Source organism: Perna viridis, chromosome 3, assembly GCF_037379345.1.
Source record: "Perna viridis isolate PV_CMFRI_1.1 ecotype Kerala chromosome 3, ASM3737934v1, whole genome shotgun sequence".
NCBI classification, from domain to species: domain Eukaryota; kingdom Metazoa; phylum Mollusca; class Bivalvia; order Mytilida; family Mytilidae; genus Perna; species Perna viridis.
The window spans coordinates 5,013,828-5,036,808 of NC_142447.1; the positions used below are offsets into that span (position 1 = coordinate 5,013,828).

The following is a 22,981-nucleotide window of genomic DNA, read 5'->3' on the forward strand; positions in this document are numbered from 1 at the left end:
ATCTGAAAAAAGCCCTGCAGTAATACCGTATGTGGGTGTTTATATATGGATTTGACTGTTACAATAATTAACAATACACTGTTGAGAAACTAATAAATTATCTTTAAGTTAATAATGACTTAGGTATAACTTAAAATAACACTTGAAAACCATTTACAATCTTCACTTTAACCAGACTTCGTCAAGCCTAAAATTTTATGTATACATAAAAGGATTAACTCATTTGAAGAAATTTTAGTACTCATCTGGTGAAATTTTGAGGTCATAAAATTATAGTCAAAACCAGTAGTAATGTCCCAATAAGAGCTATTTTTGGTAATTTCATTTTGTTTTTTTTGTGACATATTATAACAATACTTTCTGGAGAGTCCACGAAGAGTTCTCCAAAACAATAAGAGAGTTAAATTGTCCTTTATTTTAGTTTTCATGATAAAAAAAAAATGCAAATAGGTTGTAATAGCTAAAATACAAAACTCTGAATATAGAACTTTTACAGAGTAATTGTTTTCTCTGCAAATGATCACTTTTTTTCCAAATTGTAATCTGTTCTGACCTAACAAAGTTACAGTGAAATCTGAATTCAAAGTAAGTTATTTTTTTATATTGAACAGTAAATTCTTTTAAAGGAAGTACACCTGGGGTAAGGGACACAACTCTTACAAATCATTGGAACAATTGTATTCTGCATTTTACATCAATCTCATGTAAGCATCAAAGTAACTTAGACTGATTTCATTCTGTTTCAAATGAAAGCTTGAGAGGCTTTAGTGAAATTGAATATGATACAAACTTTGCACTGATTTCAAGAGTTATTTCCCTTACCCTAGGTCTTCCTCCTTTTTAACATGGATAGTTATTTGCCTGTTGTTTTATTGTTTACATACCTCTTTGCCTAATGTTGGAACTGGGCTAGACTTAGGAAACTTTTCATATGCAGTCTGAAATATATGACAATACATATTTCATATTTTCTAAATATGTCAAATTTTCTCACTAGACAGAAATGAAGGGGTGCTGTGCCCCACTTTTTAAAACCAGTGCCTCTCATCATAATTTCAAATTCTGATATTCAGTGTCATTAAAGTCATCTCCATATGAAATAAACCTTTTTGCTTCAAGTGCCATATATACTAGGTGTATTAAAACAATTTGACAAACTGATTGTACGCAGGACACCTGTAACCTTTATACATATGAGAGTCATGAATATGACCTTCACATTTGAACTAATTGAAGGTCAGAAGCTAAGGTTATGTCTATGTAATGTAGTTGAAATATTTCTTCCTATAAACTAGTAACCCCAGTTTTCAAAGTATGGCAACTTCATGAATCAATTTGATTGCTATGGTTAAAAGAACTTCCAGTTTATACTATTAATAGCACCATAAATAGCTTGCAGTTCTTTAGTAATAGCTAATAACCCAATTTCTATGCATTTCTGTTACATAATTGTTAATGTTGTAGGTTTTATCTAGATTTATTCTCTGTCAATTGATTTTCTCCCTTGTTTTATCATCAAATGATACATTCGGCTGTACTTTGGTAGAAATAAATTTGATGGATAAAATGCAAATACTGACAGGCAAATGACCATAATAAATCCTTAGGCATAATTCTCCATAATATAAAATTCATCAATTTTTGTTTATATTTCTAGAATGAGTCATGCTGACCTAAATTCACAAGATGAACCACTTTAAAGTGATCAATATACATCTATTTTCTCTTTGCTTACTCTAACGATTTCTGAGTTGAATGACAAAACTGAAACTTAGGAGCACTTGATTATTTAAACTTAGTATAAAAACAAATTTATCAAAATGTTCAATAAAAAAATCATCAAATTTATAAACATACAGTGAAAGTAGTATAATTTGTGGATTTCAATTTTCGTAGATCAGAGAAGAAACACAAGTTTTGTAGACTCTGACTCTTGTATTCATGGTTTTGAAGTTTTCAGTAAACACTTCAATGAGAATCTCTCATTCATTGGGAACCAAAACTTATGGTTTGACCTACCCACATGAAAATTGGTATCCCACAAACAATAGTACTTTCACAGTAATGTAATATAAACAAAACTCTGAAATGAAGTCTTGTTTGGTTTTTGTGGTTAACTGTTAAGAAAGATTTATGAGATAAAAAACACCATTTTATTTTGGCATTAATTGTACAGTAAAATCTATTTTTAACCCAATCCTTTTGGGAGTGAATAATATGTTTAGGGCCAGTAATGCTTTGGTTTACATACATGTAGGTTCAAATGGATTGTAATTGGCATGAATGGATTTCAAAAGATGTGTGGTTTAATCAGGGTTTGATTCAGACAAGTTTCACAGTATAAAAAGACATGATAAATTTGAACAACTAGAATTAATAATGAACATGCCAGTATTAGAACAAGTATAGATTTCACAAGACCCTTAATAATCTTAGCCGTAAGGTACTTATCGGCGTACGCTGAAGTGGCTTTATGTTGATTTACAATATTTAATAGATGAAAAGCATATCTTGACACCGAAGAATGACCTTTTGGACTTATCGGTGTCAATATTTTGTGTACAAATCAGGCCCTTATAAGTCTAAGTGCTCCTTTAGGCTGATAAAACAATATTGATTTCAGTAATAGAGTGACCAACATACCCCCACTTTTAAATATACTACTAAAGCAGAATAAACATGCCGAAAACATGATATCAGATTTGATTTATGTGTGTGTCGAAGTTTCCAATATACTTGTGAAATGTTCTGTCAATCTTTTATCCAGATTAACGTGAACTTGATAGATTTTTGTATCGGAGTTGTCTAGTAGGTTAGTTGTTACTGAGAAATGACCTTCTAAACTTCTCTTGTGTACAGAATGAAGCTATTGTTGCAAAGACCTACAGGGGTTTTCTAGATATTTTAAGAATGCTACTTCTTGGGGTCTTTTAGGGAAAACTTGGGACTTGCAAATACCAAAATTATTGGGTCATTAGAAGAAAACTTAAAAATACATAAAGATTATGGATACTCCTAAACAGAACATATTCTTTCAATTTTTGATTGTAGAAAAAAGAAATTAGAAAACTGTTCACAACAAATGTCATTCAAAAAGGAAATTGATCTCTATCTTGTAACATGTAAAAAAAAACTATGCAACTTAAAACTTGAGGTGCAAGACAGAGAGGCAATCAATACAGGTATAAATTCTCCAATAATTCCTTGGATAGACATAAAGGAAGAGGAAAAGGGCAGTTTAGGGTAGTTGTCAAGAAATCCTTCCTTCCTTGAGACTCAATTTCATTAGCTATTGGGCCAAAAAAATTTTATACCTATGTTTCTGCTTGCCAAAGGATGTCAATAGAAGCGGTCACCCAGCAAAATTGGATGGCTACTAACTTATCTTTTGAGGCTTTTGATGGCTACTTTATTTTCAAAAAATGGGTGAACTCTTGCAAAATTTTCAATAGTCCATCTTCTACCTTCTTTTTTTCCCTGCTACTTTAAATACTACTGACGTCCCCTACTGACCATATTTTTTGTGCCTACCCCAAAATTTTTTTGAACAAAGTTCAACAAGCATTATTTAAGACTTTTAAAATGTGTCTCCAATACAAACTAGTCAAAAAAAAAAGGTTTTTCCATCCTACTGACCTTAGTTTATAGAGTATATTAGTGGAAATCAAGATATCTCTTTTTTATGCCTTGGAGATGTCGACATTAAAATAGACATATCAAAAGTGTCTTCTATAAAAGTATAAAAAGGGTGTCAATTATAAAAATATGGGCAGGAAAAAACCAATTGTAAAAAGACCACTCCTTTTATCTTAAGTTATATTTTTGAATCAATCTAAAAATTCTGTTTCTCTTTAGAGCAATTGCTTTACACGAATTTGACCCGGTCACAACTTAACAACATGTTCTTGTACTTAAAAGAGTAATCAAGGGAGCCAATATTCTAGCGGAAATCAAATGAATGTAATCCAGGGACAAAGACCAGACATGAAAAAACATAAAGTAACTAAAATAATACATACAAAGTAACAAAAGTTAATGGTTAATGAGCAACTTGGACTCCACTAAAAACTGGGAGAATGGACCAGGTGCACGGGTAGGGTAAAAGTATAGTACTGTTTAAAGTGTAAAACAATAGATACATATATTCCTATATCATTATTTTGCTGACACATGTGAATGTAGCTCATCATATTATAACCATGGAAACACTCAAAATTAACAGAAAATGCCCTTAGTTCTACTTAATCTGAACTAAGAATGACTTTTAGGAATTAAATTAACAAATTATTGCCAAATAATGGATTTTTTAACTGTAGTTCAAAAATGATTTCAAAGTAAATGTGTAAAAATCCCCCAGGTAGTACAAATTTGTTATTAACAAGTGAACCTTATACACATGTAACAAAAATATTGAACATTATTAATAATTAAATGAACCATATTCGATGACTGAAAAAATATTAAAAGATCTTTCTCACTGATAATCTGATACTATTGAAATAAGTGTTTTGGTGAACATGATCTACAAACATGACGATTCCTTGAGTGATCAACTTATCAATTCAAGAAGACGAAGTTCAATGTATACTACATGAAATCATGTGGAAAATGTCCCATTATGACATCTAATACCTCTAAGTCTTATAAAACAAAAGCCGAGTCTTTTGAACAAGCCAAAATCGGTTTAACATCCAATACACAAATACATCATGTGAAAAGGTCAGTAAAGAAAAAGAATACGCATTTGTTTTATTTCATTAACAAAGACACTAACACATTTTGAAACATCCTGAGGCTGTATTGTTAAAATTTTCTGGGCGTAAAAACTTATTGTCTTGTAAAAATTCATTAAGAAATTTTTCTGCAATTTTAACTTTTTTCTGTAAACAGTCTTTGTACCATTAAAAAATATAAAAATATGAGAATGGGTTGACAATAGACTAATTATATAAACATGAAATGAAATTACACTGTATTCATGACTGAAGTAGAAAAAGATTCATTGCAAGCAGTATCACACAGTAGCAGCCAAGCTATAAGAAAAACAACTCCCCCCCACCCCCACGACCCAAATTAAAATACTGCTTTTTTGTCTGATAATAAAAGAATTATGCTCGTGAAACTAAAATCTTTTTGATACTATTTTAAAATTAAAACAAGTACATGAGAATAGCACACTTTCAATAATTTCATATTTTGTTACTAAAGGGCATGAGCACATACTAGTGCTACAATTTAAAGCACATACTGGTGCTCCAATCAAAAGAACATACTAGTTCTCGGAATAATAATTCAGGTATAATGATTTATACATACTACTTAAACAAACCAGATCTATAAAAACAGTACAAAATTACCTCTTTCATTTTGTGGAAATTCAAATTAGGTCTGTGATCATAGTCCCTTCTACGCTTAATGCCACACTTCCTATCATAAAGAACTGAAGGTTGGGATCGACATCGAGGTATTCTGTTTCTATGGTGATGGTGATGATAATGATGATGTGCTGTCTGAACAGAGGACGTTGAACCTGAGGCATTACTACATGAAATTTCATCCTCAAATGAAAGACTACGGTTTTTAAAAGCATTAAATTTACTAAAAGTCGTTTGATCAAGCCATGTTGCACCAATGGGACTACAAGTGTTGTCATAGCAACTAGGATATGTAGATGCTGAAAGTGGACGAGGTACGGGAGATTCAGGCGGGGTAAAAATATCACAAGTCACATGATCACTAAATGCCGGACTAAAATGATGATCTCTATCAATCACTGGAATAGGCTTCCAAACATCTGTTTCCTTTGGCTGCCATTTTGTTGTCATGTCAGTGCATTGTCTTTTTGTGGGTGGATCGACTGATGATGAATTATCACAGGCTGTGACAATCTGAGACAGTTCCTCCTCTGCGTTGCTTTTGCGACGCGGAGACAGTTTTTTCCTCTGGATATCAGTACTTGATCGCCTAGCTTCTTTTCTAGACTTAAAATCATCTTGATAAGAGCTTTCTTTCACTCGACGCATGGAATTAGAGTCTGTTTTTGAAAGACCAGAAATTTTATCCCCTGAATTCAACTTCACTGTCCATACTTTTTTCCCTAAAAAACGAAATGGGTACAATATAATAACACTCATCATGCATGTTCCAAAAACAAGATCATCAGTTCCACTCAAATGACAATAGAGTAAAGGGAAAACGGCCACTGAAAAATTAAATCTAAAGAACAAAGGAGCTTTGGCTCCCATGCTTCTCACTTTTCTAATCTTGCTTAAATACTAGAAATGTAAATAGACAGACAGACAGACAGACATGGTGATTCCTATTTTCATGAACTTAATTATACCCCCAAAACAAAGTTTTCGAGATTTAATAAAGTATAACTTTATGAAATAAAGGAACCAACATACAAGTATACAGAAACAAACAAGTAACAAGATATCACAAAATCTATTTACATAATGTTAAATGATAAAATGTAATCATAAAATTTGATTATTCGACAGTCCCAGTAAGTTTTAATATCACCATAAAAAAAAATAAAAATGCAGAAACCTACCTAAACCCAGGATTGCAGACAGAAATTCTCTGTATTTTTTTCCCTTTTTTTTTTGAAGGGAGTGGAGGCTTGCTCATAATGATAATACCCCACGAAACCTCTTACAGTGAAAAATAATTTCGGTCCTATAATAAAACCCATTACCGTCAAGTTTGACTGCACAAGAATATCTTGAAATTATCCTGATTTCATCATTCATTTTTATACAAAAGACAATCTCACCTCAATAGAAAAAAAAAAAAAACAAACAAAAACTAAACAGCAATGCTTAATCTATCAAGATAACAATTCTTTTATCAGTGCTTAAGAGGTATGAGATTATTTATGACCTTTGCATTTAACAATTGATTGCAAAGTACTGAATGAAAATATACCTTCAACAAATTCACAATTTATTGAGATATTAAAATCTGTAAAACAAAATAAAAAGGACTAAATAAAAGTCCATAGAGAATTGCTAGTTTTGACTTTAGTTGAGAGTAATTCATTTCTAAAACACTATGAGAAAGGGATTCTCTCTCCAACATGAGGCCATCTATACAAAATCTATGTTTAATGTTTATCTATTTTCAGTCAGACATTACTAGTGGGGAGAATTGTTCACCACCTAAGCCATCATACAATAAACAAGAAGCCATATAGGACACAGTACATGTTAACCTATGGATCAGTTGAAGTGGGAGATTCTTCACCATTCACACTGTCTCATTTGAGAAATTTTTTACGTTAAAGCAAATTTTTGATGTAAAAATCCAATTATTAAGTATTTTTCACAGAAAACAAAGTAATTTTAACCAAAAAAACGCCCACAAATCTGACATTTTTATGTGGGAGATTCTAAATTTTTCATTCATTTTGGTGGCGTCTTCCCTTAATGTGGGATGGCTGACAGGAATGAAACATGGAAAAAGCAAGTACCGGTAAACAAAGTTTTTACCTAAAACAGCCATAAAGTACCTTGTTTTAATAGACACTGTTTTATTCTATTACCGATCATGTAACAATTTTGTTACAACATTCCAATAACCATTAAATACACACATACAGTAAAACCTATTCAAACCAAACCCTGAATAAACTCAAAATTGGTCCAGATCAGACTTCTTCTGAAATCCCATCCCATCAATTTCTATGCATTTAAATCTGAATTAACCAAACAACTGCTTAAAACAAACAGAACCTTCAGTCACAAAAATGCTCTGTTTCAACAGGTTTCACTGTATGTAAAATTGGACTGGCTGCCAAATTCAAATACTAGTATTGCATAATCTTCAACATGCCGCCTAGTAATTGTAAAACTTAAAGGCAAGGCTTGTTTCCATCTAAATTCTATAAAGTTTTGACCTTTCGGTAAAAGTTTTAGATGGTGTCTTTCTGTGTGGGTGGGTATAAGCACAGCTTTTATGGTTCACAACAGAAACCTAGGATATACATACATAAGAGATGAAATATTCAATAAACCAGTGCAACAGGGAAAGTGAAATAGCCCAAGGTTCTGCCCTACAATTTACCGACTACAGTTTCATGGGTAAATAAACTGTTTCTTTTTTTTCAATGTACCATAATAATTCAACAGACAATAAAGTATTGGTAAGATGTGAAAAATATGGACTTAAATGATACGATCAAAAGAAGATATAAATACCATTTAATATTCAACTACTAATAATACCCCTATAAGCCATATTGTGCTTTATCAATCTAACATTACGTCAATATTCGCTCCATTGCTCCAGATAAAGAAGTATAGAGACAGAGTTGGCTAACTACCTAAAGAGTAACTTTTATAAATAAGAGAGGTCCCATTTCTTTTTGACGAGCTTAAATCAAATGCACTTGACTACTTTGGGGTAAAAAGTTCTTTGTGAATTCTGAATACTTATAACGTAAAAGGTATGAAAAGCAGGCTTTCCTTTGAATTCTCATCCTTTTTATAATACATAGTTAAAAGTACATGATTGAATGTGATGTATAAAGTAATGCTGCAAAACCTATATCCATCTCCTCCATCACAATGTCCCTGACCCATTAATAATTTACATCTTATACATCAACAGGTCCTTTGGTTTTCAGATCGAATGGTAAGAGTAACAATAAGCAGTTAAGGAGGTAGACCTAGGGTAAGGGACATAACTCTTGAAATCACTGATATATTTGTATCATATTCAATTTCACCAAAGCCTTTCAAGCTTTTCTTTTAAACAGAATGAAATCAGTCCAAGTAACTTTGATGCTTACATGAGATTGATGTAAAATGCTGAATACAAATGTTCCAATGATTTTTAAGAGTTGTGTCCCTTACTCTAGGTCTACCTCCTTAAGCACTTGTTTTTTTTTTCTTTTTGTTGGCTTATTTTGCCAGTGAAACTAGCCTATGCCGCCAGTTTTGGACAAATTTAAAAAAATACTTTTCTGTGTTTTGTCTACCAGTTTCTAATTGTTGCTAGTTGCTCTACCTGTATTTTGAAGTCTAGTGACTACATTATAATGCATTCAAAATTTGGCCTTAAGTTGTGAATACTAATTCTAGTACAACTTCCCACATTTTACATTCCACTACATTAAGTTAGATGGTGGGGGAAATAGTCTTTCAACAGTCAAATTTTGGAAACATAAAACCAGACATCCAAAGCACTAGGTAGGATCAAGGGAACAAATTATAGACCTCCCAACTCTCAAGGCCATTACACAATAACTCAATTGTTTGTCAATTACTTTGATAGTACTTTTAATTTGTCAATACCAATTTTTGTTGATTTGGAAAGAAACACAAGTTTAAGGATACTTTAATTTGTGGTTTTGAGGTTTTCAGTTTACAAATCAATGGAATTTTAGTTTTCAATGGGAACCAAAGTTCATGGTTTGGCCTAACCACAAAAAAACACAAAATTAGGTACCCCACGAACAACAGTATTTTCACAGTTGTTTTTTATCTCAGAAGAGTCTTTTCCCAACTTTTTTTCAGCTACTAGCCTAAACCCTCAATATCAATTATTTCCTACAGTTTTTTTTACCTAATTTGTACTAACCCTCATTTTTACTAGTCTCAGGTATAGGGCTAGTGGTACAGTACGGTAGAGACATGAAATAATTCACCTTTTAACCCTTCACCTTGACCCTGACACAAAGACCTAAATTTCCACTTGAACTGATAGTTACCTGAGCCTTTAAGAGCAGCCTCTGCATTTTTGGACAACTTGTAACCTTCTCCTGGTTGTATCTAGTAATCATAAAACATATTACGCTAAAATGATAATAAATTTATATCGTAAAATTAAAAGTTGTAGGCTGATTTCTAAACACTCGTACTTCCTTTGCCAAACAGAGATTATATTGTAATCAAATAAACATGGGCTAATTTATATTCAAACATCGTAGAAGAAAATTATATTGTAAACCAAGTGAAAACTTTCAAGTACTTTGTTTTTCATAATTTATTAAAAAGTTGTATAATCCATATTGGTAATTCAAGAAATTTTAACTTTTCTCAAAAATGAAATATAAATAATTTATACACAGTTAGACCTTCTTATAATTACAAGTTTCACACATGGTTTTTATGGTGAATTTACCTACTGTAAAGTGGGAAATGTTTGTGCAGTTTCTGATATAAATTTGCTTTCACACAGTTTTCACGGTTTACAGTAATGAAAAATGCTAACAACAACAAAATGATAGTTTTGTGGTCATATAAAAAAAGCAGAAAAAAGCATTTTGATGACTTGGATATTTTTAGGTTAACCTTTAATATGCTTTAATGCCCTTAATTTCCGCTATCAAATCCTGGTTTTGGCTCTTTCAAGAAAATTTCATGATATAACTAAGTTTAATACAATATAACGAACTGAGTAATCATATCCGTTCTACGATTTAATTGTCCCCAATGTGATGATAATTGGCTTCATATTATATCATAGACTCGATATGCTTCTCCTTCCAGTAAACAAGAAGACAATCTTTATACAATGGACACTTTAGGTAATGCAAAGACTACTATCTTTACAACACAAAGTGCCTTGAGACTTCAAATAGATCTTCATTAGCGAAATATGTCGACAATTCTGTTTTTGGGTCTATTCATTTTAGATTGTTCCTGCTTCATCAAGCAAATGACAATACCATAGATTTCTCTATTCACTTCATGAATAATTTGTAGTAATTCTAATTGGAATGAAAAACATTTTCTAAAGGTCCGTTTCTCTCTTTTTTTAAGAGCTATTTTCTATAAGAATCAGGTAGTGCGTGAATTAAGGTAAAAAAAAAAAAAAGAGCACAAAACAAAACAAGTTTTTCCATGAAATCTTATTCAAGATGTCCGGACCATTGCGGTACCAGCTACTCCGGTCATGAAATATCTATTTTTTGTCAGATTTATTTTGGACTTGACTTAATTATGGATCAAAATAATGTACAGTAATTTTGTTGTTACCCTTATTCAAAATGCTATTAGAAATGCAGAAATTGCATTCATTTCTTCTTTGAGTGTCAGTAATTCAAGGCTTAAGTTATAGAAGTTATATGAATTGCATCGCAATTTCATCATCAAAGGGAGATAACTTTCCACCATCATATTGCAACTTTGAAGTCACTAATCAGACACTTCTAAGACAAATGAACTGCTAATTCTTCTTCAACAGACCATAGATAATGTGCCCACATTGTCAAATTTATGTTTTCTGAGCATGATTCATTATTTTTCAATTTTTCCCGATTCTTACAGATACTATCCCTTAACAACTAAATGTTCTTGATAGCAAGATAAAACAAAGTATTGAAGGTTTCTTCAAAGACAGAGGAAGATTTTTTTAATTTAACTTTAATACAAAATTTTTGAAATTAGATATCTTAGGAATGTAACCAATCTGTATAAGGAAGAAGTACTAATATTAACCATGAAGAAAATTCAGACCACTGAAACTAAAATTTGATTTACAATAATTCTAACACCCTTAATCTGAAAATCATGAAAACCATGAATTCAAGGAACCACATGTCCAAAAGTTCTGTAGAATGAACACATGGTTTGTAAAATGTGAAAAAAATCATTATTTTAAAGAGGCCTCCATTTTAAGAAAACCTCAATTCTGAGGATGGCTTCTGTTCAAGTTATTCTAGTCTAGTAAAATTAAAATACAAATTTGAATAAGGATACTGAAGACCACATAAAAATCAGAACTTTAACTATTAATATAACACTCACAATGGTAATTGGAGATTTTCCTTTGACTTTGGCACATTCGTCCAATTTCTGGTCTTTTAGTTTATCAGCCAAAATGTCTACGGCAATCATTCTGTAATCCACAGTGGATAAAGGCAACAAATCATACACTAAATAAATCCATACTGAGTTTCACATAGTCCACACAAAACTTTATTCTCTCAAGTCCTTATCAACATTTTTCACTGTCTCGTACCTAAAAAACAAACGCATGACAGTTAAGTGATAATCAAATAATAATGAATTTTTGACGAAGTTTTAGTAAGTTACTAAGTGACACGATACAACTCCCATTCAAATCTCCAATTTCCTCTGCTATTCTAGGTGAGAAAATAAATAAAATGATCACTCGATACTTAACGGGACTATTTCCAATCCATTGAACTCTTATCAAAACATTCTATAAAAAATAGTATTTGGTAATACAAAACCGTTCTTCCAAAATATTAATACTAGTATGACAGTGAAATAATAATGTTTTTCAGTATGTCAACTCACTGTGAACTGCTCTTAAAATAGAGCTATTCAGGCAAATAATCCTATAAACGAATTTGTAACGGGACCATGATATCTTGCCAATAAGCACTATCGTACAAATATGTAACAGGATCACTTAACACTGCTAAGGTATCCTACAATCGTTCAACTATCCCAATACTTATCATACTTAAAATTTTAAGTGCAATCACAAGCATATACACAGGTGTACAACAAACTTCACTAGGACGATTTTTATTCATGACAAATATTTACATGTAGTAAACAAAAATTTTATTCTAACTGTACTTTCTTCTATCAATAACGATCGTAAAGGAATAAATAATAGTATTTCTTTACATTGATCTGGAAGTTTATATTCAAGGCCGTTACTCTCTATTTGTTTTTCTTGTATGGTGACTTTTAATGAAGAATACAAATAAATGTCAATAGCCTATTGTTTTCATTATGTTGAATGTAAATACTAATGTTGCCTTCAGGGACTAAGTGTTTGATGTACAAAGGTAATGCTGGTTCTACTGTAGGTGTGTTGTAATGTGCCATGTTAATAAACTCCTACATATTGACATATATGGTAAGTGCGCTGATCTTGCAATAGAAAAGTAAAGGAGTGGGGAAGAAAACAAAACAGAAAATGATAAGAAAAAATGAACAGAAGCTCACAATCAATTTTTAGTTTTAGTTTCATCATTAGTGAAGATTAATCCAGAAATGCATTTTTTATGCAAGAAAATAGGGCATCTTATGAGGCATATAATGGTACATAGCCATATTGGAAAACAATTTTTGGGGTAAAAGCAAATTCAATGTCCATTACTTTTGTGTAAAAAAATCTGATTAAACAGAAATTCTAACTTGGTATGTATTTTATATTACTCAATAACTTTGAAAAGTTTGAAAAAGATCTGGAACCTGTCAGGAGACTCACAGATGGACAGAAAAACAACTTTTCAGATGGTGTTACAAAATACCTCGCCACTTCATTTGGCCAGGTATAAATAAAGAATAAACTATAAAAGAATATAAAAAGTTTTCAGAATATATAATGTATACACAGCAGCACCATTATAAAGAATATATACTGTATACACAGTGGCACCAGTATAAAGAATATATATTGTATACACAGCAGCACCAGTATTAAAAAGATGCTGGTTCGGTCTTCTCAACATATATCCCTTATCATTACCACTGTACCCACAAATTGAACAAAATTTAATCCTTAAAAAAATTTCTACCTTTACAGTTTTCAAACAGCAACTGTTGAGAATTGATTTAGGTCAGTACAATAATTATCATCTATATTAAATATATTTATCTTACCCAATTATTGATAATAATAATCTGAAGTTCTTCCAATGCCCAGATAGATAGAAAACACTTAAATTTATTAGTACAATGATTTTTTTTCCTTTTTGGCCAAAATTTGCTGCGTTGATGTTGAAATATAAATATGAGTTAACACACCCTTTTTAATCCTAGTACAACTTGCTACATAAGAAATTCTTTGATAGCAAGAATGCTGCCTACTAAAACAGGAGTCAGAATGTCAACTGCTGAGTTTTTCACGGCTTAGAATGTCTCCCTTTATGAATAATTTACAATTTGGATCATACATGTATATATTCCTGCTTTTAATTTGCACCTTAAAAGATCAAGTTTCATGACGTTATTATACTGATTTTCTTGGTCATTTCCTAAAGAGTCCCAGAATAAAAAAAGTCACAGAGATTTTCTTTGTTGAGAATAGAGAATGAGATCAAAATGACATGTATGCCCAAATTAGTAAACAGCGGCTTTGAAACACATGATATGGTACTTTTACCACATCATTTTGAATTTTAAAAGTCCCATAAATGTGGATTGTGCAATTAAGCCCAAAATCTAACAGATTTTCCTAGTTATGTTTCATACTGAATAAAATCCCTCTAATGACCAGTGTGTGAGATTTCAGATAAAAAATTACACCAAATTCACTGTTGTTTCTAATCTATAAGACAACATAACCAGTCTAATTTTTGTCATTTCAAGGTACAAATAGTGAATGAAATTGGTACTTTGCAAAAGTTATTGCTCTTGATATGGTTGATTTTAAATGGGAGGTGAATGCTTTTTAAAAAAAAAAAAAATCTGGATACAGAAATTGTTTTACTTATATAAAAAATATGGAATATGAAGACTGAAAAATGAAAACATAGTTTGGTCAGTGGTTTTTATCATCCCCATGAATCCCTTCTACCATATGCAGTGTCTAAATTTTATATGAATTGGTAATGAAGTGAAGTAAAATTCAGACGAGAATCCCATAAACAGGTAGTAGACACATGACCAAGTGTCCATCACATAGTATGGATTATCATGCGGAATCTTCCCAAAGCTGAAATCACATTCATGAACAGCAACAATACACATTATAGTAAAACACAATAAAAAGACCTGAAAAAAAAAACAGCCTCCCATCCACAGAAGTCCAAAAACAAAGCAAAAAACACCAGACAGTGTACCCATTCCTAAGCACCTCTTAGACAATTCAACAATCCCACTTCCCCTTCAAAAGTCTTCAATAGCATTACATTTTCTACAGTACCTTCTAAGCTTTCATGGACAGAGAAATATTTAAAATACTGTCATAATCGTAATTTTATGCAAGATGTCTAAATTAAGCCTTTCATATTCTGGTCAAGTATGTTAAATTGTTGTATTTTCTATAACCACATATTCCAGATGAATCACTGAATTAGGTAAATACTGTATAACACAATTTTTATTCTTTCACAAGCAAGTTATAATTGTTACAACCCAGGACAGCCTAAGTTTAAACTAACAATAAAATGTTGTCAATTTTCTAGTTTATAATTATTGAACGATGTTATCTCAACAAATTTGCTACTTTATTTTTGTACCTGTTATATTGATGTCGTTTTTTCTAGCCTTAATTGGAGTCTACTACGAACTTGGAAAATCGCCAAATCAGCTCATATGTATAATATCTATTGTAAAATAATCATTGTCCATTGATTGAATAAAGCGTACGATTGGTTTTCGTTCATAATGCAATTATTGAGAGCCTTTGAAACCATAAGTAGGTCAATTTTGGGTTATCCAAGAGCACACTATTTTTGAATGTGACAGCAGCTTAAGTCACCTTGGGTATCGGTGGTACACAAGTTTCAGAATTGTTTACTAAAAAAAAAAATGAAGTTCATCTAATTGTTGTTAAATGAAGGAAGAATTTTTTTAAATGAGCGGTATTGTGATTTAAGTAAATACAGAATATTGTCTTAAATTTCAACTCTCATGGTCTTGTTTTTTTTTTCCATTCCAAATTGACTTGATATATGAAATGAATAACTTAAATTTAACTTGATGACATTCATAGCTGAAACATCTGAACCAAATTTAACTCAAATCAGCTTATGGTTACATTTTTGAGGTAGTTTATTATTCACTATTTTCGGGGTAGGACCTAAAATGCAAAAAATAAAACTGTCATGAATGTATTCTCCATGTGGCATTATAATTTGATTTGAGGAATGATTGCAGGTGTTTCTAGAAAAGGAGAGGATGCTTACCCTACCAGTGCACCTGGTCCATTATCCCAGTTTTTAGTGGAGTCCGAGCTCATTTACTTTTGTTACTTTGTATGCACTATTTTGGTTACTTTATGATCTTTGTTGTGTATGTCTGTTTTCTATGTGTCAATTTGTCCCTGGATTACATTCTTTTGATTTCCGCTAGAATCTTAATTCGTTCCTTTGATTACTTACTCTAGCAAAATCAAAACTGCAAAAGTAGATTGATTGATTGATTGCTTAAACTGTGAAAAAAAAATTATGAAATTATTGGTTCACAGTAGCAGTCTTTTTATAAATGAATTGTCTTATTAACATTCCCAAGTTACTATTCACCTTTAACCAATTTGTGCAATATTCCCTGAGGTTTCATTCAATTTTTGCAATACAGATACCTATTCTTTTTATGAGGTAAATTTTGTAAGGGGAAAGGGGTTACTTTCCATCATTTTCTTTTATAAAACTATATAAAATTTAGTGACTTAGAAGGTAAAATCACTTGGTATTGCCTCTTTATGAAAGGCCTGTATTCCAATTCTGCTTTTACATGGCCATAGAAAATGTATTCCTAGCAAATTAGAATACACACAATAGAAAACAGATCATCAATGAAAATTTGATAATGCATTCATAATCATAATAATTACATTAACCTTGCATATCATTAGAATACACTAATATCACTTAATATGATGTTTTATGAGTTGATGAAACACATCTTCTAACTGATGTGAAAGTAATTTACCAATTTTTGTGGATTAAGGAGGATACACAAGTTTATGGTTTTGAGGTTTTCAGTGTACACATCAATGGGAATCTCCTTTTGTTGGGAACTAAATTTCATGGTTTGGCTCACCTACAAAAACCACGAAAATTAGTACCCCACAGTAGTTATAAAGGCCAAGTCCACAATAAAGTGAATTAATTTTATTGATCAGGCCAAAAAAAAAAAAAATATGTGTGTTCACAGTCATCCGACTGACCCTCATTTTATCGGCACGACCTGAACCTTTTTTTATTGGCAATTTTCTGAATTTTTCGGAAATTACTGCTTTTTCTGTCACAGGTACCGCTATTTATCATATTAAACAACAATGGCGGCCAAAAAAAAAAAAAAAAAAAAATCAGACCTACCGACCCTATTTTTTTCAGCATGTGACAGTAAACACACATATTTTTTTTGGCCTCACAGTGTTTTGCCTTTTTTACGTGTATTTATAGAAATAAAAAAAGATTTACATATCAAATGTAGTTACAAGATTTGAATGTTTCAAATTGCCGTATCACTGCCGTGTAAAGGCACATTTTTTACACGAAACGTGCCAATATACTACAGTCAACTTTTACACACGGGTGAAACATATGGGTGAATATGTTTTGCCAATTTGAATACAAATTTGATTCATGTTACAGATATGTGTAAATGAGGCTTTAGATTAGCTATCACAAATAGGCAATATAAGTAAGTGTGATAATCGTTACATTCAATGAACATATCTAGACCCTAACAATAACATGTATTTAGACCCTAACAATAACAAGTATTTAGACCCTAACAAGAACATGTATTTAGAGATTTTGCTCAAGTAATGATTCTTGGACTGACCAATTAATTAAAATAGGTATTATATAAAACTTAGGATGGTAATGATATCATAAAAATAAATCACATGGCAAAAAAAAGATTTGGAGTACATTCAAAGGTAGTCCTTACTGTATTCTGGCAACGGAAGAATCGGTCAAGCAGAAAATACTGAAGAATTTAATATAGCTATAAAACTTATTTGAACACTGGTGAAACAGCATTTATTTTCATCCAACAAATAAAACACGAACAAGTATCGGTGCTTTTCGATTGACATTTTAATCGTGTTGAGATTTTAATATTTGTCATTGAATAGACCATGGCAATAGTCCAAAATGTAAAAATCATTATAAGCTTGACCTTTCACCTTATCACAGATAAGAATAAAAAGACTGAGATTATTTTTGGCATTGCACCAATACTACAAACATTCTTGATTTTTTTTTAAGTAGCATTCCAGCTAAGAATCATGCAAAATATGATTCATGGGTAAAAAGCCTACATATTTTTATTTTCAATATTTTGTTTGAATGGCACAGTAAACAGTAAACAGAAATTAACATTTGGTTTTTCATATAATATGTGTCCTTATGAGATAAAAATTATATAGAATGCACTGTAGATTTCAATATTAAGGGAGATAACTCTGTAAATGACACTCAAATACAATATTGGATTTTCATTGTTGATTATCTCCTAAGATCAGGCAGATTTGAATGAAAAATAACACATTTCATAGTATAGACCCATAAAAAACTTAATCACAAAATTAAAAATATTTTTTTGAGGTGTATCACATTTTTGAGATTTTGCCTGATTCTTATAAAGACTGATACTTAAATAAAATTTTAATTGTACATTTGAGATATGTAAATACCAAAGCAGGTATAATTTATCTATGGTTTATTTAAGTTACGATAGAATTTTTTTAATTGTGTCCCCTAACAAAGGTCAGTATGCCTGTTCTTAAGGAAATTTTGACACGCAAACACACCAATTTATTTTCATTTTGTCAATAAGCAATATAATTTTGTATAGACTCAAGAATGCCTGAATTCAGTCTTGTTTTATATAGTATTCTAGAAACCTTACACTCAAAACTTTTTTCCATAAATAATTTAGAATCCTTTTCACTATTTAAATACATGTGTATTACTTGATGCTTATTACAACCTAGAATATTAAGCATATGTCTCTATAAGAGTGAGGCAAAAGAGGAAAAAATCTGAAACATGCATGCTAAAATCCCACCAACCTGATAGAGTAATCAAGAGAACCAAGGTTCTAGCAGTAATCAAAAGAATGTAATCCAGGAATAAAGACCAGACACAGAAAAACAGACATACACAACAAAGAACACAAAGTAACTAAAATAATGCTTACACAGTAACAAAAGCAAATGAGTTACTCAGACTCCACTAAAAACTGGGAGCATGGACCAGGTGCACTGGTAGGGTAAGCGTCATCTGCTTATCTAAAAACACCCCCCGAGTTGCTCATAAAAAGTCAAGTCTGGGGTAGACTAAAGAGGAAAGGAAAACGATGACACATTGAACAAATCAGTTTCTGGGCTTTATCAATGTGGTAATGACCTCTTGACGTAATGAATACCTCGTGGCAATGGTTTAACTAATAAGAGTACTGTGAAAGTATTATTGTACATTGGGTACCAATTTTTGTGGATTTCGTGGGTAGGCCATATCAAGAGTTTTGGTTCCCAACAAAGGAGATTTCCATTGATGTATATACTGAAAAACTCCAAACCACGAATTCAAGAATCCACAAACTTGTATTTCTTCCCAAATCCACCAAAATTGGTATCCACAAATTAATGTACTTTCACAGTAGCTCATTCCTCTCTGATACAAAATATAAGGAGATATTAAAGTCTCATTCATTACTCACAATGGACATGAACGGAAAAAAATATCAGGATATACAACTTCAATGTTGACCAATTATCACTGATTTTCTAAGAAATAACATGTATATATAAAGATAATCAATATGAGTGGTCTGCTTCATGTCACGTTCACGCAATGAAAAAGTTACGATAAAAACTATCTACTTTTTAAAAAATAATTATAGAAACATTGCCAGATTTATTTTTCAGTCAGTGCCTGAAATCTCATTTACCTGAATAAATAGATCTTCAACCATGAGAAAGTATTGAAATAAATGACAAATGTTGAGGCCAAAAAAAAATAGTACACTTGTTTCCTGCTACCAGCAAGAAAAAAAGGGTAGGTAGGTATGGAATTATTATTCAATAAAAAAAATTACATTGATTTAAAGGGTAAACAATGTAGACACTAACTTTGCTTGAGCCAAAATGGTTGTAAAATGTTTAGGGTTTGCACAAAAAATTAGGGTTTGTAGGGTAGCGGGAAACAGAAAGAAAATTTAAAATTGATGATTAAGATGAGGTACTACATACAATTATCTAAACATCATCAAAAGTACACTGAAGAACTGAATGTTTATTTTTTTTTTTGAAGTTTCATAGGCATATGGGGGTATGAAAATGATCAAACTGTGAAATAAAATTTACAGGATTTTCAGGAAAAAGGCAGTACAGCCTACATGCTGTTGTAAATCAGGAACACTACAACTGAAACTAGCCATAAAACAAAATTTACCTATGAAATGTCACAGACATCAACCTTTCAATTATTTAATAAACTAGAAAATAAAATCTACTAAAAACAAGCAGAAATTTTAAGTAATCACGTACACTGCAAGCCATGTCTTTTGGTACATAAAAAAGAAAACTTAATAATGTAAATGTCTGGATACAAATTCAATATATAAATGTTTTTTTTATCTAAATGACAATGGTTCACAGCTGCTGCAAAGAATTCTTAATTTGAAATTTTCAAAATTTCATTTGATCACTAAATGGAAGCAATAATTTTCTTACAGTCAGCAAATTCTTTAGGTAAATATATTACAACAGCCTTCTGGAATGGTGCCTGATTAAGGACTTTCAAGTGCAAATTAGGAGTTGGTTCAACAGTTTGTTTGTATCTGATTATCATGGTATAGCATTTAGTACAGCCAATGGCTGTACCTACAGGACCAAATGTCTTGTCAAAAGTTTAAATAAAAACTATCCTCAGTTTTGTCCTCACTACCACAATGGGCATGCATTTATATTTAAGGAGGTAGACCTAAGGTAAGGGATACAACTTTTTTAAATCAGCCATATGTTTGTACCATATTCAATTTCACCCAAGCTTTTCAAGCTTTCCTTTGAAACAAAATGAAATCAGTTCAAGTTACTTTGATGCTTACATGAGAGTGATGTAAAATGGTGAATACAAACATTCCAATGAATTGTAAAAGTTGTTTCCCTTACCCTAGGTCTACCTCCTTAACCATATCAGTTGTAATGTGAAATGAGGTAGTTACTGTATATGTATCAATTTCACAGTATACTAATTTACGCTACTTTTGCAGTGGACAGAAAACCGTGAAAAATTGTACCCACAGAATGGACTTTTCTAACACTATATAACGCTCTTTTAATATCATTTTTTGTAACCATCGAAAATTGATACCCAAGAATATTTTTACTTGACAGAATCTGTGGAAATTAGCAGCCATGAATATGAATATGTTTACAGTATTATGACCAGTAAAATTAAAGGTATAAATTAAATCTCAGAGTAATGATCTACCCAAGATTCCCAACCAAATGTTAAAATTGTAATTAAAAACGAAGATGGGGTACTTAATAAAATCCACAACAGGGGTAACTAAAGGATCCAGGAAATATCAGATTTTTTATATACCATGACAATTAATACCTATAATTAAAAATACGAGCACAGTATATCTCTTACCTTTAGGACATGTAAACAAGAGGCTCCAAGGAGCCTGTATCGCTCACCTGGTTGATTCCAACAGTTAGAACAAGACAATCAGACAGACAGACCCTATGCCCACACTTTGCCAGGGATATAATAAACTAGAACATACATGCTGGGCAACCTTTGGCAAAGGGCAAATTCTAACACTATTTTCATATGGCTACTTTAAATATATGTAGTACTGACCATGGCACAAATGTAAAAAAACTTTTAAATAGAGGTGTAGGAGATTGGTCTAGCTAGAGGCTAAAAATGAGGTGTTAAAAATAGCTGTTGGGTATTGTGGAATCTCTAAATCACTAACATTTTTCTTAGATTAAAGAAATATTTAGAAAGACATTTTGTTATATTCAAGCGACATTAATGACAAAATGAAAGTAAGTCTCACAAAAAAATCATTCTTTCTGGATAATTTTCCGCTAACTTGCTTTGATACAAGCTCAATACCTTTGATACAACAAATATTTCGCTACAGTATGATAGAGGAGTCTGTCTTATATGTTGAGTCGGTAAAGCCTTGCGTATAATTGCCTCATTTATGCTATCTGATTACTAAGAAAAACCAATTTTACACTTCTATCATTTCTTCCCGCTATTTTATTTCACCACATAGCAAAAGTGCTTATCATATTTTTATATATAGCAGTTTTTTTTTCAATGAACTACATGCACTAAAAAGGGAAGTTAAGCGTTTTCCTCTCCTTCAAATAATGTTGTTTTGAATCACATGTACAAGTCATTGTAAAGAGTAAGAATCAGGCAAATTTCTAAAACAGTGTAATGAAATAACAACAAAAACGCACACCCTGACAGAATATTTGTTAGTCTTCCGCAGATCTAAACTTAATTTGAAATTTCAATTTAATGTTGAAGAACTGTACTTGTCCAAGTTATCTCCCTAAAATTTATTCCTTTGCTGTGCATTTTATTGAATACATTACACAATTAACCAATACATATGGCATTTCTGGTTGTTATTCTTTTATTATGGTAGTATATAGTGTAAAACTGAACATTCAAAGTAACATATTTTCATGACCATAATTTACTTGCAGCCTGATTCTTATAGAGACTAGTACTCCATACACAAATTGGAAAGATAGCAAACTGTCACATTTTGCTCTTCTTGTTATGATGTAATGATATCAAAGTAAGAGAAGGATTAGAGAAAATGCCAATATGACAATTCAGCTTAAAATTATTGGGAAATCAGGAAGGTTTTAGTGTAAAAAAAGCCATAAAATATTTTTTTTAAACTTGAAATTGGCTGCCTTTCTCCCCTCTGCATAAGGAATTTTAGCAATTACTTAGTACTAAAACATGTTTGTACTTGGTCAGTTACGAAATACTTGCATATAAAAAAGGCACACTCAGTCTACACTAAAATAATTTCAACACTGATTTTTTTGTGAGTGAAAAATTTAAAAATCTGAATTTATCAGGAGTGTCCCTTTGAAAAATGAAAAAAAAGGTCTTGCCAAATTCAGGAAAAAATCAGAAAAAATTAGGACTGGATTGCCATACTGCAGATTTAGCTTTTGTTACAGTACGCAAATCAATTATATTCAATTAATTATATTAAAACTGTGTTATGTTTTGTAGGTAAAGCATAATATAATGAAAATCGAAATTAAAAAGATAAAAATAATAAAATAAAATGGAAAATTCAACATCTGCACA

At 31.4% G+C, this 22,981-nt stretch overlaps 1 protein-coding gene across 9 annotated transcripts in view; it reads right to left on the reverse strand.

Moving 5' to 3' along the window:
* Positions 1-22,981, reverse strand: part of LOC148620754 (protein FAM53A-like) — a 60,882-nt gene that overhangs the window by 6,918 nt on the left and 30,983 nt on the right. For 7 of the 9 annotated variants that reach the window (XM_088574519.1, XM_088574520.1, XM_088574523.1 and 4 more), the window contains 4 exons: positions 11,757-11,970; positions 9,716-9,776; positions 5,358-6,097; positions 885-938 (listed from right to left, as the gene is read on the reverse strand). In XM_088574519.1, coding sequence (XP_088430645.1) covers positions 885-938; positions 5,358-6,097; positions 9,716-9,776; positions 11,757-11,846 — 945 coding nt within the window. In that variant the 5' untranslated portion in view covers positions 11,847-11,970. Of the gene's footprint in view, positions 1-884; positions 939-5,357; positions 6,098-9,715; positions 9,777-11,756; positions 11,971-12,272; positions 12,441-16,589; positions 16,614-22,981 lie in introns of those variants that run through there. The other 2 variants (XM_088574527.1, XM_088574524.1) reach the window with 2 other exon arrangements.